At 45.6% G+C, this 14,698-nt stretch overlaps 2 protein-coding genes across 2 annotated transcripts in view; one reads left to right on the forward strand and one right to left on the reverse strand.

Annotated features, from left to right (window-relative positions):
- Window positions 1-3,038: 3,038 nt before the first annotated feature.
- T265_07919 (hypothetical protein) lies at window positions 3,039-4,793 on the forward strand (the record flags this gene model as incomplete). The annotated part of the gene is made up of 1 exon (XM_009173579.1): window positions 3,039-4,793. One exon carries the CDS (start codon window positions 3,039-3,041, stop codon window positions 4,791-4,793), a length of 1,755 nt encoding a protein of 584 aa, XP_009171843.1.
- Window positions 4,794-8,774: 3,981 nt separating this feature from the next.
- T265_07921 (hypothetical protein) overlaps window positions 8,775-14,698 on the reverse strand; it is a gene marked incomplete at both ends in the record, with an annotated part of 71,024 nt that continues 65,100 nt past the window's right edge. The window contains 7 exons of the mRNA XM_009173581.1: window positions 8,775-9,008; window positions 9,131-9,334; window positions 9,584-9,698; window positions 10,633-10,706; window positions 12,059-12,193; window positions 13,405-13,656; window positions 13,776-13,937. Of these exons, the coding sequence (XP_009171845.1) occupies window positions 8,838-9,008; window positions 9,131-9,334; window positions 9,584-9,698; window positions 10,633-10,706; window positions 12,059-12,193; window positions 13,405-13,656; window positions 13,776-13,937 (1,113 nt within the window). The remainder of the gene's footprint in view (window positions 9,009-9,130; window positions 9,335-9,583; window positions 9,699-10,632; window positions 10,707-12,058; window positions 12,194-13,404; window positions 13,657-13,775; window positions 13,938-14,698) is intronic.

Here is a 14,698-nt window from a genome sequence, read left to right on the forward strand (position 1 = left end):
GGGGCCCTGACCCTAGCCTCTGACTCAAAAGTCTGACCCACGGGGCGGTGGGAGAATGTAGGGTTTTGTTCGGGGGCCCTGACCCTAGCCTCTGACTCAAAAGTCTGACCCACGAGGCAGTGGGAGAATGTATGGTTTTCTTTGGGGACCCTACCCGGAGCCGATGACTCAATAATCTGACCTGCTCGGCTGCAGGGGGTTGGCCTAACCCGAGGGCGCAGGGAATAAGGCATTACTGTCTCATTCCTGATGCGGCTGCGCACAGCAGGTGCCTTTTGAGCAGCACCGGGCTCTTTGGCTTTAAAAGCATTTCGACCGTATTGGATAATGCGCCGGCGGTCACGGTCAACCGTTGGGCGATCGGAGTGTGCGGTTTTTGGGGCCGACCTTTCCTAACTCGTCCTTCCTCGGGGGAGGCAGCATCGCTGCTTCCATAAGTATGGACATGCTGGTCGCCTGGGGGAAACACCTTACTGCCTTGACACTCATCCTCATCTCATCCGATCTTGGAGCTACATTTTACCTTTTACATGTATGGAGCTCATACCAAAATGTGCGTCAGAATTAATTAAAATGGTTTGCACTTTTGAAGGATCTGGACCAAAGAGTGCAATACCATCCGCTTACCCAAAGTCAGAGGTCTCGGGGGCATTTCGACCTCCGGGGTTTCAGAGACAGACAGAGAAAATTGAAGCAGTACATGAAGAAATTGAAGAGGAAAGGCGAGAGAGAATAGCTTTATCTTACACTGCTGGACGTGGACTCAGGAGGAAGTTCCCCGTCCACAGGGCTCCGCATACAGTGCTCTCATAAGCGATGTAAATTTAGGAGGAACAATCTCGATAGCCAGATCCTGTAAAATTTTCTGACGATCGGCGGAATCAAAAGCAACCTTCAGATCAAGAAAGATCAAGGTGGAACGTCTGCAATAGTGACGCTGTACAAGAACGTTTTTCATTTTAAAGACACGGTCGGTGAATCCTCGGTTAGGGTGAAACGCAGCTTGATTCTCACGAATCTGTCGATCAACCTGCGCAAAATAATGCCAGGGAGTACCTTAGGTGACACGGCTATCAGGCTGATGCCATAGTGGCTTTCACATGACGTTCTTGTACCTTTTTTGAAGACTGGGATGATGGTTGAGGAGCTCAGGTACACTGTTATTCGGTTTTCTTTCCATCTCTTCGGCACCAGTTTCGTTATATTGTTCACTGAGACCTCACCACCTTCTTTGTAGAATGCGGCGACTGGTAGCCACATGGTCCAATTGAGTCTATGAGTGTCTTGCAGTTGGTGGCCTCCAAGTAACTCAATATGGGCGTTTGTGTTCAAAGTTTGTACTGGCCAGGAACGAACTGAAGCACTCCCCCTTCACTATCCGTATGGTGAGCCTCGACTCCAAATCTACCACATAATTGTGCTTCTTCCGGACTTAACCGTCCAACATATATCACCCGCTAGGATTACTGAATCCGTCCTTATTGCTGACCGAAGCAGTCGCGACAGATCTTGATAAAACCCGTCCTTCTCGTTGTCAGAACTTCAGTCTGTCGGGGCGTATTCTGATACGACAAATGAACGTCAAACCGCATTGATCTTAATTGATCCAGACAACGAGGGGCGAGATGGCCCAAGTGGTTAGGGCGCGAATTTACTGACCGGAAGGTCCGTGGTTCGAACCCGACCTCTGCCTCTCGACTCCCCTGTCTAGGCTTGGGCAACCTAGCAGTATCCCAACTCTCGTGCAACTTTCCGGTGGCATGGCAGTTAGGCACCGAAAGGGTGCTACAACTGAACGATTGTTTAACGATTGAGCCAGACAACCGATCAGCGCAAAAACGACTGTTTACTGGGATGCAATCCAGTAAAGCGCTTTCAGCCCTGGGGTTGAATGCATCTCCTACACCATATATACCACGACCCATTGAGTTAGGATCATCTGATACCCGAAGAGTGAAATATGGGACATCAGAGCCCGTCCTAAGCGTCTTCTGGTGCACGACCGAGGTGAGATCTTGTATGCGTGTTTCAGAGGCACAACATGTATCGACAGAGAGGGAAAGCAATGCCGCAATTTAGACCAGGTCTTTTGGAGCCAGTAAGTGGTCTTTTTATTTTTTTGGGCGATGGCTTTGGTTCAGAACAATGGTTAGTGGGCTGGCAGATTAATTTATTGGACTGCATCATTCGATGGGTGGGGAGGCGTGGGGGAGGGCCAGTGAACAAAGAGCTCCAAGGGAGAATGATACTTCGCGGTTGCCCAAGCCGGAGGTGTGGTTTGATTCGGTTTGAATTGAAAGCCCGTTTCACTTTCACTGTCTTCATTTTTCAATGGTATTTTTTATTTCGATGAGCAACTTACCCTGATATCCGTCTTTAGTTGGGGGGGGGGTTCGGAGTACGGTTGGCAAATTCATGTTTCTGGAGTAAGCATGGGGGTGGAGGGCTCTTCTGAAGTCCACATTATGCCTCAAGAGTCAGTCGTACGATTGTTAGTATTAGGCCAAAACTGAATCACACAACGATTCGAGCAGTAAAACCTTATCTTCAAAACTTGTCAGCATTCCTTGTAGCTGCTGGTTTTGGTCGCTTGTCTTTCGGTTTCATTTGCGTAAAATCTGCACATCAGTGCTCATCATTCTGTTCTTTTTGTGTTAATTTTGCTCTGCCCTTTTCCTTCTGGCCCCGCGTTAGTTTTACCAAAACGTATAGAAAAATGGAATAGCTAATCATCTTACTGAGCACCCCAGTGCTAGAGCAGTGGGATTCATCATAAACACGAGCATACTTTCATGATCAAGAATGAAAAGCACTTGCCTTTACTGAGTCATTCTAGTGAAAATTAACCGTTAAGAACTTTCCGGTAGCCGCGAGGCGTTCCGATTGTCAATTTCGTCCTTATCAAGGATTAGTTCCTTGCAATGTAGTCACTAGAATTTTCACCATGGAAAGTAGTTTGATTTTAGCAAGCTCAGTGAAGTTCAATTTGCCTGTCTGTCCTTTTTATTTTTAGCTGTTCTGTGATACAGCGTGATACAATGCAACTTGATCTTAATTCCAGTCTGGATGAAGTCATCCTGGCAATTCAGAATTGGAAAAGCAATGACTTCCTTGGATTTGCTCCATGCTTACACAAGTTGTCATGTCCACAAGCTCATCCGGCCGACAAACAGTGTTTCCTTCTTGAGGTGCTTTGCACACAGGTCAAACTACTGCCACCAACTATGGTCTCAGAACTTTTGCAAACGGTTTCGGACCCTGCCGTTTGGATTTACTGTGATCCATCTCTGAGCTCAGCTATGATTAATTTCCTAACTGAGTTGGCCGTGAATTTCACCGCTTTACTGTCGGATGTGTGTGATATCTGCGTTCAGTTGATATTAATGAAACCCATCGTTTCCAATCCAAAGCAATGTCGCATCCAGGCTCCGATTTGTTCAACGGTTGCCTTATCCTTCACAGCCTCATTGCTATCCATCGTACCACAGTCGGAAGCTACACTAACTGATCGTATCATTAGCAAATTCCCCGGTTGGAGAAAACCCTTGTCGGAACTGACTCTCGCTGCGTCCAACGTTCTCTGTTTAATTGGTCCTCAGTCTGCCTCTCGGTGGCTTTCGATTCCAAATATCTGTTCTCTACTCGGTACTATATTTAAGCTTATAGTTGATTTGGAACTCAGCCCAGATCATTCCTCGCACACGGTGCCCGAACAGCTTTCTCTCTCTTGTGAACCAGAAAACCTGTGTCCGTCTGCGCTACAGAATCGTGTTTACGAGATAGTAGAACAAATTACCGCGAAAGAAGGAACTTCCGTATCCAAGCTGGAGGTATTGACATGGATAGTTATGACCCAACTGCGCACAGTTTGCACCAGAGCCGCACCGAATTCCTCGGATACGAACAGTTTGGATTGGTCTGTATTGTGCTCCGTGTTCAAACGAATGAGGTCTTTATTCGCACAATTTGTGTTGCCAGTGAACATCCGGATTGAAGCATTTCCACTTCTCTGCCTTTATACAGCCAGTCTCCGTGGTGGTCTAATGATCAACTGGACAGAGTTTCTTTGGAACACAATCAAGGATGATCAACAGGATTGTGGTACTCGTGTGACAGCAGTAGCATATTTGGCTTTCCTTTTGTCCCGCGTCCGCACATGTCCTTCTGACCTGGTGATTGAATTACTCCATGATATGACCCGTTGGTGCGTTGACTATGTGTACCGACACCGTGGTCTGATCATGATGACGAATGAGGCCGAATTACTGGTGACAGAACACCGGCTGTATTACGCCGTGTGTCACGCAATATTTTACATTATTGTCCAACTTCATGCAACACTTTTGGACAGTGAGTATTATCGTGCTAGTTGTGAAACTTTGCCCCTAGCACAAATCATGCTATCCCCGCTAAATCCTCTGGAAAATACGCCTACGGATTTGCGTTGGGCTTTTGAACGGATCATTCATACGTATCACCTCAGCTGTGCTTCAAGTCCTGTTTTCTCTATCGTAGACCGGGCTTGCGGGGACGTTTTGCCCACCACTTTTGATACTTGTTTGCTTACAGATGTTCGACCTAGTCACCTATTCTCTTTGCCATTTCAGTTGAAACTTTGCCTAATAAAACCATTTGTACAACATCTATTTCGGGATTTCGTCCTTGGTAAACGTTTCTCTGCCTCTACCGACGCCTCCTCAAAAACAAACACTGGACGGAAATTGAAGCGAAAGCGTCAACGCAAACACTGGACGGAAAGTGAAGCGAAAGCGTCAACCGTATCAAGGAGTTGATGTGCGAAAGCTTGCTCGGATAGTAGGTGGTAAATTTTAACACAGATTCTTCATTTTGTACAGTGTCGCGTGAGTATATAAAGCGATTCCCAGTCTTGCTTCTTATTTTATCGTGAGTCCGTTCAGTACCTTCGGCGTAGACCAGTGTTTCTGGCAAATGTCTGCTCGGGATTTTTCCCCTTCTATACCTCACAGAATTGGCTTTTCAAATGCATTGTGTGTGACCATAGGCCGGGGAACATCATATAGTTTTAGCATTACATATTCCAGATAAAGATCCATACTGGTTCACGCGTGCTTCAAACGTCTGGTTCTCACTATACACTGATGAAAGGATGGAACTGAATTATGAGCACTTGTGCTGTGGTTTGAAAATAAAACAAGGCTGTATAAAGGACGTAGGCTAGTAAACATGACGGTTACGTAGTCAACCCGTTTCCGCATCATAAACAGGGCCACCAGTTCATAATCACCTATATTCCCTAACGAACTAAAAAACAGCAGCCACTGACGCGTCCGTTGCGTGGAGTTATATTTGTGAGAAACTAATTGGATTGGTCACCGGTGTTCGACTGTTCCTTTCCATTCATCCTCTGTAATCGAAATTTTGACTAGTGGCATCAGTATTTTAGGAGCGCTTTGGGCTAAGAAAAGGGTTGAAGTAGTTTTGGGGCGGCTGAGAAATGTTTGGAGAGGGTTTGAGTCATTGACCAAGAATTCATGAAATCGAATTCAGTTGCCTGTCTCCCGGGCCGAGGTACGTGGCAGTATCTCACCCCAACGTTGATGGCTGTTGTGCACCGAAATCGTCACAGTTGAATGGTCTGTTACTTCTGCGAATTAATATCTGTCTTACGCGTTTTTTATTATCGGGTAGAACAAAAACCATACAAGTGTACATGGTAACGGTTTCTGTGTGTTTCCAGGCCTTGAGAATAAGGTATTTTCCTCAAGAGAGACCTATTTAAAGAAGCAGTCCTGTCTCTTTTTGTATCCACAACCGCACCGTGTCAGACATGGCTTAGTGCACGATTCACTCGAACGATGGCCGCTCCCAATCGTGAGCCAGATAATCCCATCCTTGTGGTGGTCTCATTTTAAGTTTGTCGTGCCAAAGGTTTCGTGGAATGAGGATCACTGTTTCTGAACTGCATAGGTCCTAAAGATAACCACTTGGGGCACCATTCTCCCGTTTCGCCCCGTCTAGGCTTACTACTCAGTTGGAACTGAGTAGTGTTTGGAAATGTCTCGTGTTTGGTCAGTGGAAAACATGGTCACTTTTGGAAAACTGCTTTAGGCACGTCAACCTGTGTGTGCTCAGTGGGACGTAGTACCTCATAACGTCTCTGTTTTTGAGACAAGAACGACACGGGACTTTTGTGATTAAGAGGTTCCTAATGTGGATGTTATAGTCTAGAGGTTCATCTGAGTCATAAGTTCGTACGATGGTACTTGAAAAGCATCCAGAGTAGTCTAGCTGGTAGGAATGCCGTAACCNTGATAATCAGAAAACCTCGAAAGTATGTCTACGACATTGTGGACCTTCAGACTGCAGAACGACTTCTGCAGGGGGGTTTATGTGCTGTATGTTGTTCATCGGATGTCCACGGCGACGCCTTTTGGTGTCCTTTAAATGGAGCTCAAGAGGAGATATCTTCCTCGTCCATGTTATAAACATCGGAAGTTAACCCTCATGCAGCAATAATGGGTTACTGTTGTGCCTTGCTGAACGGTAGTGCAAGTGCAACTCTGTATCGGTCCCTAGGCCCATTACGGTATATCAAAAGATACGGTAGCTCTACACAGTCCTTTATGGAGACCAAGGAAAATTATTACAACTGTATTTATAGGGTATTCACAGTGTTCCACAAGGTCGTGCCAGAATCTCCGTGAGGGGGCGAGAAGCGTCGAGTCAAAGGTGCTTGACTCGGATTGGCTGACATTCTGATCAATCAGGGCCTGCGTTCGTTTGGCCCGTGTCCTGCACGTGACACATCCGTCCAAATGATGTGTACGGTTATAAGGGACAGCTGGCCTCCGTACAGTTACATCCACCTCTCCCGAGAAAACATCTAGGGTTCCTCATTTGTTTGGTCTACTCCCCAACGGTTAGCAGAAAGAATTTCATGAGGCTGACGTTGCTGTTAACCAAATTTATCGATTGATCGTCGTTCCTTACGGTTGATGTTATCAGTGCTGCGGGCTGTTCTCAACGGACCGGATTGGCCATCACAGAGACTTATGATAACCAGCCAACCTGGATTGGCTTGGCTATTTAGCATATTTAGGATAGCAAGCAGCAACATTCGTCCGGTCATATCGAAATAGGAATGCGGATTTCGAGCCTAAAACGTAGAATGCGGCAACGCATAACAATTCCATATTATCGAACTCCTGATCGCAATCATTACTTTCACGGATGTAGAAGCATAATGCGTGACCAATGTCTTCGCATCCGCTTCTCAAGTTCCGCTAGGTGAGAACTACTAGTTTCCGTTTAGTCAGATGGTGGGCTGACACCCATTGCATATTGGTTCGCTGTGTTGATCAAAGATGAGCGAGGGTATCAAATATCTAGGGCATTCACCTCAGGATAGACGAGGTGTTCTGCTCCATGTGGAAAAAACTACATCAAAAGTTCGTATGCGAGTAAAATCTCAAAACTCAAATGGAGAAAGTGTGCGGTGCGTTTGTCGATAATCGTTGCGCAGGGATCATCTCTGATGAAATGTTTCGGGGCCCCTGGAAGGTGTTTCCTCAAGAGGAAAGGGACTGGATACGGTTCAGGCACAAGAACGTGTTCGACTCCATTCCCGTTCTTAGTACTGCTCAATAACAATGCTCTGCCCTGATTCGTGGAATAGGCCCACGTCGGATATTCCGGAACACTGGCCCTCAGCACTGACAGGACCTGTAGTCATATTGATATGCTGAAGTAAATCAGCACGGGTAAAATTTTCAGACGGACGTGCATAGTACTTTGGGGATGCTGGTGATGGAAGTTGGCTCTTCAGTTGTTTTCGTCGGGGTCCTCAGCTTTGCTATTTGCTGATAGCGTTATATTCCTTCGATAGAAACGATTGAAAGTAGCCCAACTTGATGTACAACCTTGCCTTTCAGGACTGACAGCTGTTCTAATCTGGACCCATACACGAACAAATTGTTGGAGTTGTGCTCTAGACTTTCGGCGAGTGGTGTTGTCAAAGAACTCTGGATCAGTTCCGCTGATGTCACCCCAATTCGACTTAGTATTTTATTCTAATACTACCCGAAGGCACCTCATTCTTGGCCGTTTTACTTCAGGACATCGAACTTTTTCGCTCAAAATCCCTATCTTCCCGTTCACGCATTCTTTGCTAAGCTTCTCTCATGGCCGCATGGCAGTTGATCGTCAGTGTGTTTTATTGGTCCATTCCTGTCAGTGATTTTTGTATTGTTCATATTCATATCAATCTCGTTTGAACAGTCGTCCACCTTTCCTGGTGTAATTATTCTGGTGAGTCCACGCCAAAGGAGGGATAAGCATTGGATTCGAGTTTCGCTGTTATTAGAGTTCACCGACAGTGCGTATCCAATGGCCATGCCAGGGGGTTGAACGCCGGACATCTGACGTACGTTGCGAGCCTCCACCAACGCACGTTGGGCAAATCTAAATTTTTACGTCTGAACATGTGGACGTGTTCACGTTTGAGCGATGTGATTTGTGTGCCCGATTCATGATCGAAAGACGACCCAGAAACTGTCCCGGTTGTGACGATCGATCGACACGCCTGTTAGGACTTCCAAGTCAAGTAGCGAAAAATGCCTCAAAAGTACAGCTCAAGGAGTGCACCCCCTCCAGAGACCACCTCCTAGAGGGCAATTTTGCCAGTTTCAGAGGGTGTGCGCACTTCCAGGAGAGTACTGTACACCTATTTCCAAGCTATTTTGAACCAAATGTTCGCCCAAGAAACTACACAGCTTCAAATAAAAAGTATCTGTATTTTATCCAGAGATCCAGTCTTTGTACAAGAATACTGTATACAATGGGGTCGGAAGTCGGGTCTACCGACCGAAAGAAGCCTCCAGTTCAAACCACTGACGTAAAGCATCCGAGAGAAGTTGTGGTAGGGCGGTCACATCTCGTAGCACCAGGTAGAATGGCAGAGGGAAAGTGTCCATATATGGCACCAATTTTCCACTGGACGTGTAGCGTCTCAGGTCAAAAATGGAATGCTATTGAAGAAACAAAGGATTAATGCGTGGTTAGTAATTGCTTGGTTCATAAAAGGTCATGCACGTCCAAGAGACTCCGGTTATACTGTGAAATGTCATTAACGTACAGTTGGATAACTCACCTTTTTGCGTACATCGTCCAATATCAGACAAACAGGAAAGAGCCGGGAATCCCTGGCCAACCTGACCGCAGCCTGAACCCTCGAGTCCTGAGGATCTTCTGAGAATACTCCATCCGACAGAATTAGGAGCAACTGACTTGGCATGGATCCAGTTGTTGTGGGCAAGTTGCACATTTGCATCGCTTTTATGGCGCTTTGTAATAACTACAAGATATGACCGAATATGATGAGTAGCGCTCACGGGGCATCGGAAATTGCAAAACGGCATGACTAAGGAAAAGTGATTTTAATTAGCGAGGGGCAAGAGTAACGGATTTGAAAGTAGCACACGAGTTGTAATTCGACATCTCGAATACCGAATAGCCATTTAGCAGTTTCCAAACAGTAAAATTTTCCGACTGGTTTCATTGCATGGTGAGAACTAGGATATCAATTCGGTCGAACTTTGCTCACCTGTATCAGGGAAGTGCGGGATTGTTTAAAGGTAAACTGAGCAAGAACATTGGCACCAGCGTCTCCTACCCATGTGTCTTGCAAGTCGTGGAGTATGCGAACAGATTCCCCAAAGCTGCAAAAAGAGAAGAGAGTAATGAGCTTTCGAAGACATCGATATACGACAGTACAGTATGAAAATACCCAGCGCATTCAGCTGATTATTATGAAACTGGATTAGTAGTTTCATCCTGTAAATGAAGCTAATCTGTGCTGAAAAGCCGAGAAGCCCTGTACAGTCGTTCCATCCTTATGGGAGTCATCAGCAGTGCGCACCCCAAGAAAATCCAGGGAGTACTGGACACACGAACTCCCGGCTAGTAGTTTGAACAGTTAACCGTTCGGCCACGATCGGTCAATCAATATTGTGGTTAACTCAGGCTTAGACAGGATGTGCCGTTAGTCATCCTGCAATCCACGTCGAGTCAATCACATTGCTGATCAGCTCGTGGCCGAACGTTCAAACTACAAGTCGTGAGGCCACCGGTTCGGGACTCCCTGGAGTTTCACCAGATGAGCACTGTTGATGATTCCCAATTAAAATGAAACAGGTGTACGGCGCCTCTCGGCTTTCTAGTGTAGATTGACCTCGCTTACAGGACAAAATCTCCATTAAAATTCCCAGATATCTTCATACTAGCAACAGCAAAACTGGAAATTCAGCTAATATTCAATTGATTCTCCCGTTAATTTACAAACGGGGCTCTACCTCCGGTTGCAAACTGTATTTGCAAAGAGACAAATTTCAGTTAGTGTTGGGAGAACCGCCGAAAACACTGCCCTTTAACCAAAGGCAGTCCCTACCAGAAAAGTCTGAATATCCACTTTCTTTGTGGTCCTTTTTCTTAATGTATGAAAGTGCAATTTTGAGATATTCGGTGCTATTTGCTTGGGGAAAGCAAGATAAACATTTGTTTAAAGTGTTCCTGCAGTTTCGCGTGATGAATCCAACAGTGACAGCAAAACTACTTTATTTTTTGTATTCATGGCATGAAACGTTGTTTCTTTACCTGCAAACTCCGATTCGGCCAACTTCCAGCAGATTGAGAGCCGTAACAACCGTAGCCAACGAATCGAACGTCATCTGAAAGCCAAGGAAGTGATAGTGCATGTTAGCGGGAGAGGACCATCCTGGCAAAAACTCTGTTTGGATGTGGTCTAAGGGGTTAACAAACACAGAATCCTGAAAGAAATTATCGCTCTTTCTCAAAACTATATTGATATGGTCTCGACACAAGCTACACGATTCTGTTGATCACTCTCCAGAAGAAAAAAATAAATCGTTCAGCTGTAACACCCTTTCGTGCCCAGCTGCCATGCTACCCGAAGGAAACACGAAGGCTGATATACTGTTAGGCTGCTCAAGCCTAGACAAGCGAAGTCGAGATGCAGATGTCGGGGTCGAACTTCGGACCTTCTGGTCAGTAAATCCGCGCCGCAGCCACTGAGCCATGCGGCACATTCTGAAGCATGACTTTGCACTTTGAAGGTGCAATGCGCATGCCAAAAGGTGGTATGATGGTGGTCAGTTTATTCAACAGGCTTGTTTTGGTCTTCAAATATTAGGGCGATGTTATCTACGTAGTCCAAATCGACAAGGCTCTCACCAGCAGCAATTTGAACACCAGGGTTATGAAGCCCGTCCAGTGTTCGCCTCATTATTTAATCAATGATGAAGTTGAGAGAGTGGACATCCTTGTCTGATACCACTTTTTTAGGGAAGCTTTGGAGAGATGACGATGCTCTCTCACCCGCCCAGAAGTATGTGACTATAGGGATCGGATTATGTTTACAAACTTCTGGGGCATACCCTGTTGAGCAAGTGTGGTTAACAGCACCCTTGAAGTCAAGGAATACCGGGATTGTGGTGGTTATTTTGCAGCTTTTTTATGACATGTACGATAAACTCACCAGGTTGAAAAGACTATGTTATACAGGGGCTGCCAAAGAGTTAGGGTGCTAAAAAGTCCAGTGTTCAAATCCACCTTAGAACGCTCGATTCGTGCTAGTTAGGATTAGACAATCCGGCACTTAAACCTGATTAAGGAGTTGAATGGAAACTGTACGGAGGAAGGAGAAGAAACCATGTGCTTGAGCACAGAGACTGGACGAGGTCTAGCCCCTTACATGTGATTCGATACAACACAAAAACGGAAAACCAATGGTTTTATCGTTATCGAAGGCAGGTGCAGTCACGGACGAATAGTCGCTGGCATGGGAAAGACCGGGCAAATTTAAAACCGTAGGAATTCATTCCATTGTCCAATTACGCTATGAGAAGTGCTCATGAAGCAAATCTACAGACAGAGGGATGGATGAGAAGTACCGCAATGGTAAAATAGAATCTAGGTCACTTTTGTTCATAATGGTCTTAGGTATACGTAAGTTGTGATCTACGAAAAACTGTTCAACTTGTTCATCTTTCTCTTTACTCACCTGACGACAGAGGTTATCAGACATCGAGGAAGAATCGTCAACCGCTATGAGAATCCGATATTCGCGTTGGCTTGGTTGGGAACGACGTAGCCATATCTTGTCTTTCCGGAAATGACTCGCCAAATATGGTATGATCTGGAAGGGGTTCGAAAAATTGTTGATGAGCGTTAAGGGAAATCGGTGTTTTCCATAAGGAACACCCACTCTGGTTCAAACCCCGAGAAACTGTCTAATAAGGTATCAAAGCAAATGCCAATGGCCTTCGCAGCTGCTCCCTGCAGCATGTTAAAATACATGGTAGTTTGGGGCAATTTTCGGTGACAGAATTATTACAGTACTATTTATAGAGTAACCATACATCAGACGAGAAGCGCCGAGTCCAGAAGGCCCGATTCTGACTGACCCATGTTCGGACCGGGGTAAGCTTTCTGGTCCGTGGCCAGCTCGAAATACATTCGTCCAATCGGCGTGATGATCGGCTGTTCGGACCGACCAGCTTCCGAGCAACAGTCCAGATAAGTTATTCAGTTACGTAGAAATTACCACAGTTTCTTCCAGTTACTGTTGAACTGGTTTCGGAAAGAGGTATTTCCTCAAATGAAGCGTTTTCGTCTGAGCACATGAATCTTTACTCAAAGATAGCTGTCCTCTTTTACTTATGCGCCCAACGATCAACAGTGTATGCATCCGTATCATTTTGAATACTGTGGCCTGGTTCGCTAAAACACACTACTATTTTTTCTTTTCCTCGGATGTCGAACTTCACGTGAAGAGGCCACCAGTAAGAGCACCCTGCTGTAATTTCACTGTGCCCAAATGACGGGGTGCGTCGACCTCAAACTGTCTATCAGTTGTCAAGTATTGACAGTTTTGGATGAATAGAACTCGGCACACTTCACTCCACGAGGAGATGAATTGAGGCCTAGGTCAAAGATGAAACTTTCCACACTCACAAGGTGGCAGATTTGTTAATGTTCCGTGTTGTGCTTGGAATGTGGACGTGTACCGTTGGATCACTTACGGAATATGTTTGTTACGGGACTCAGATAAGAGTGAGAAAAAGTGAATTGCAAAAGTTTCTACCTCAGTGTTTCCGAGGTGGATGCCTATTACGAGATAATGCAGTTGGTGAAACTTAAAAAGTGGGGAGTCTCGAAACTGTCTCGTCATTCGGACAGATTACTTATAAAGAGTAATGTACTGAACTGGAAATATGGTTGAGAAGGGGGGAAAGTTAAAGCTTATTTTGGGAAGAATAAATGAATGGCGCTCGAATACCGCAGCAGGAGCAGTTGTAGTTAAACACAGGGACAGATACTCGCTTTCAGCTAACAAGTGCAATTTACCTTGCGCATATTGATCCGTTTACCGGTGCGATAATCCCCACGCATGCGGGCCGCTTTGGTCGGTTCAAGCACTAAACGAAGTGATTCGCAAAGTTGTCGTGCCAACCCAGCTGATCGAGCTGAACACGCGGACCATTCGAAAAAGGCCTTCTTGGCTTCCTCTGTCGAGACGGAATGAAGGTCTGCGCGTTCGACCGCCAAACCGACATCAAACATGTGCGACCCAGCGGTGGATTGAACGAGAGCTTCAGGCTACAACAAAAAAAGGCCGTGTCTTGAACCGAGACGTTTAGCTTGCTGGGTTAACAACGAGATCAATGTAGAATGATGAGTTAAAAACGGATACGGGCTGGAACAAGCCGGGTACTTACACGAGTACATATAAACGAATCCGGAGGTCTTTGAGCCCCGAGGGTAGCAACAATTCTCGCGTCTGGGTCAGACTCCACGACATCTTCTCCAGCAAGATCGCCTTTAGAAGACTTTCCAGAAAGGCGCTGCTGAAGAGGTAGGCCGGACGAGAGTGGCTGCTCCTTTAAAACAAAATGCGCGAATGGACGATTACATGGATATGTTCAAAACATTTTCCATACATTTATACCATTGGAAAGTTTTCGCATTGAGTTGATTGAAAAGAAATCGAAAAACAACTGATTGTTAGGGATGATACTTCGAGCACCGCTATCGGTCTAAAAAGACATCGCTCATTTTTTCACCTAAGCAGCGATTTCGTTAGGATATTCAGGAAATCACTTAACATCAAAGTCTGGTCGCAACTTGCCACTTGATCAGTGGGACCCAGCTAACGTGAGTTCAACAGAACGAGCTGAGTCGACTTCACCACGGCAAATACCAAAAACTAAATTGTTTGATATCTGTGGTACAGTTGTTTTTGTTCAGTGCGGAGTATCTCTTATTGTCGTAACGATAGTATCCCTTGTTGCAAAAAGTTATTTCGCTCCCACAAAAAAGTCAAATCACAACCATAAGGTAGGTGAATTTTTCTATCAATAATGCGACTAAAGGACAATGAAATAATTCCCAAGAAAAACTTCGAGAATAATCTCGCTACTTTGAAAAGGCTGCACTGTGAAGCTATGCAGAGTGAAAACGAAGACGGAGAACGGTGGAAAGTAGACTATCATCATGACGTTGTTTGGGTGTGAGCTTTACTCAAGGATGCACACAGCCGCGCAGCATGAAACTGAGCTCACTGGTGTCAGAAAGAATACAAGAAATAAGAGGCCATAGGTGTCATTTGGCGAGTAAGTAGAACAGGACGCTCGAAATTCGG

This window comes from Opisthorchis viverrini (genome assembly GCF_000715545.1).
Source record: "Opisthorchis viverrini unplaced genomic scaffold opera_v5_198, whole genome shotgun sequence".
NCBI classification, from domain to species: domain Eukaryota; kingdom Metazoa; phylum Platyhelminthes; class Trematoda; order Opisthorchiida; family Opisthorchiidae; genus Opisthorchis; species Opisthorchis viverrini.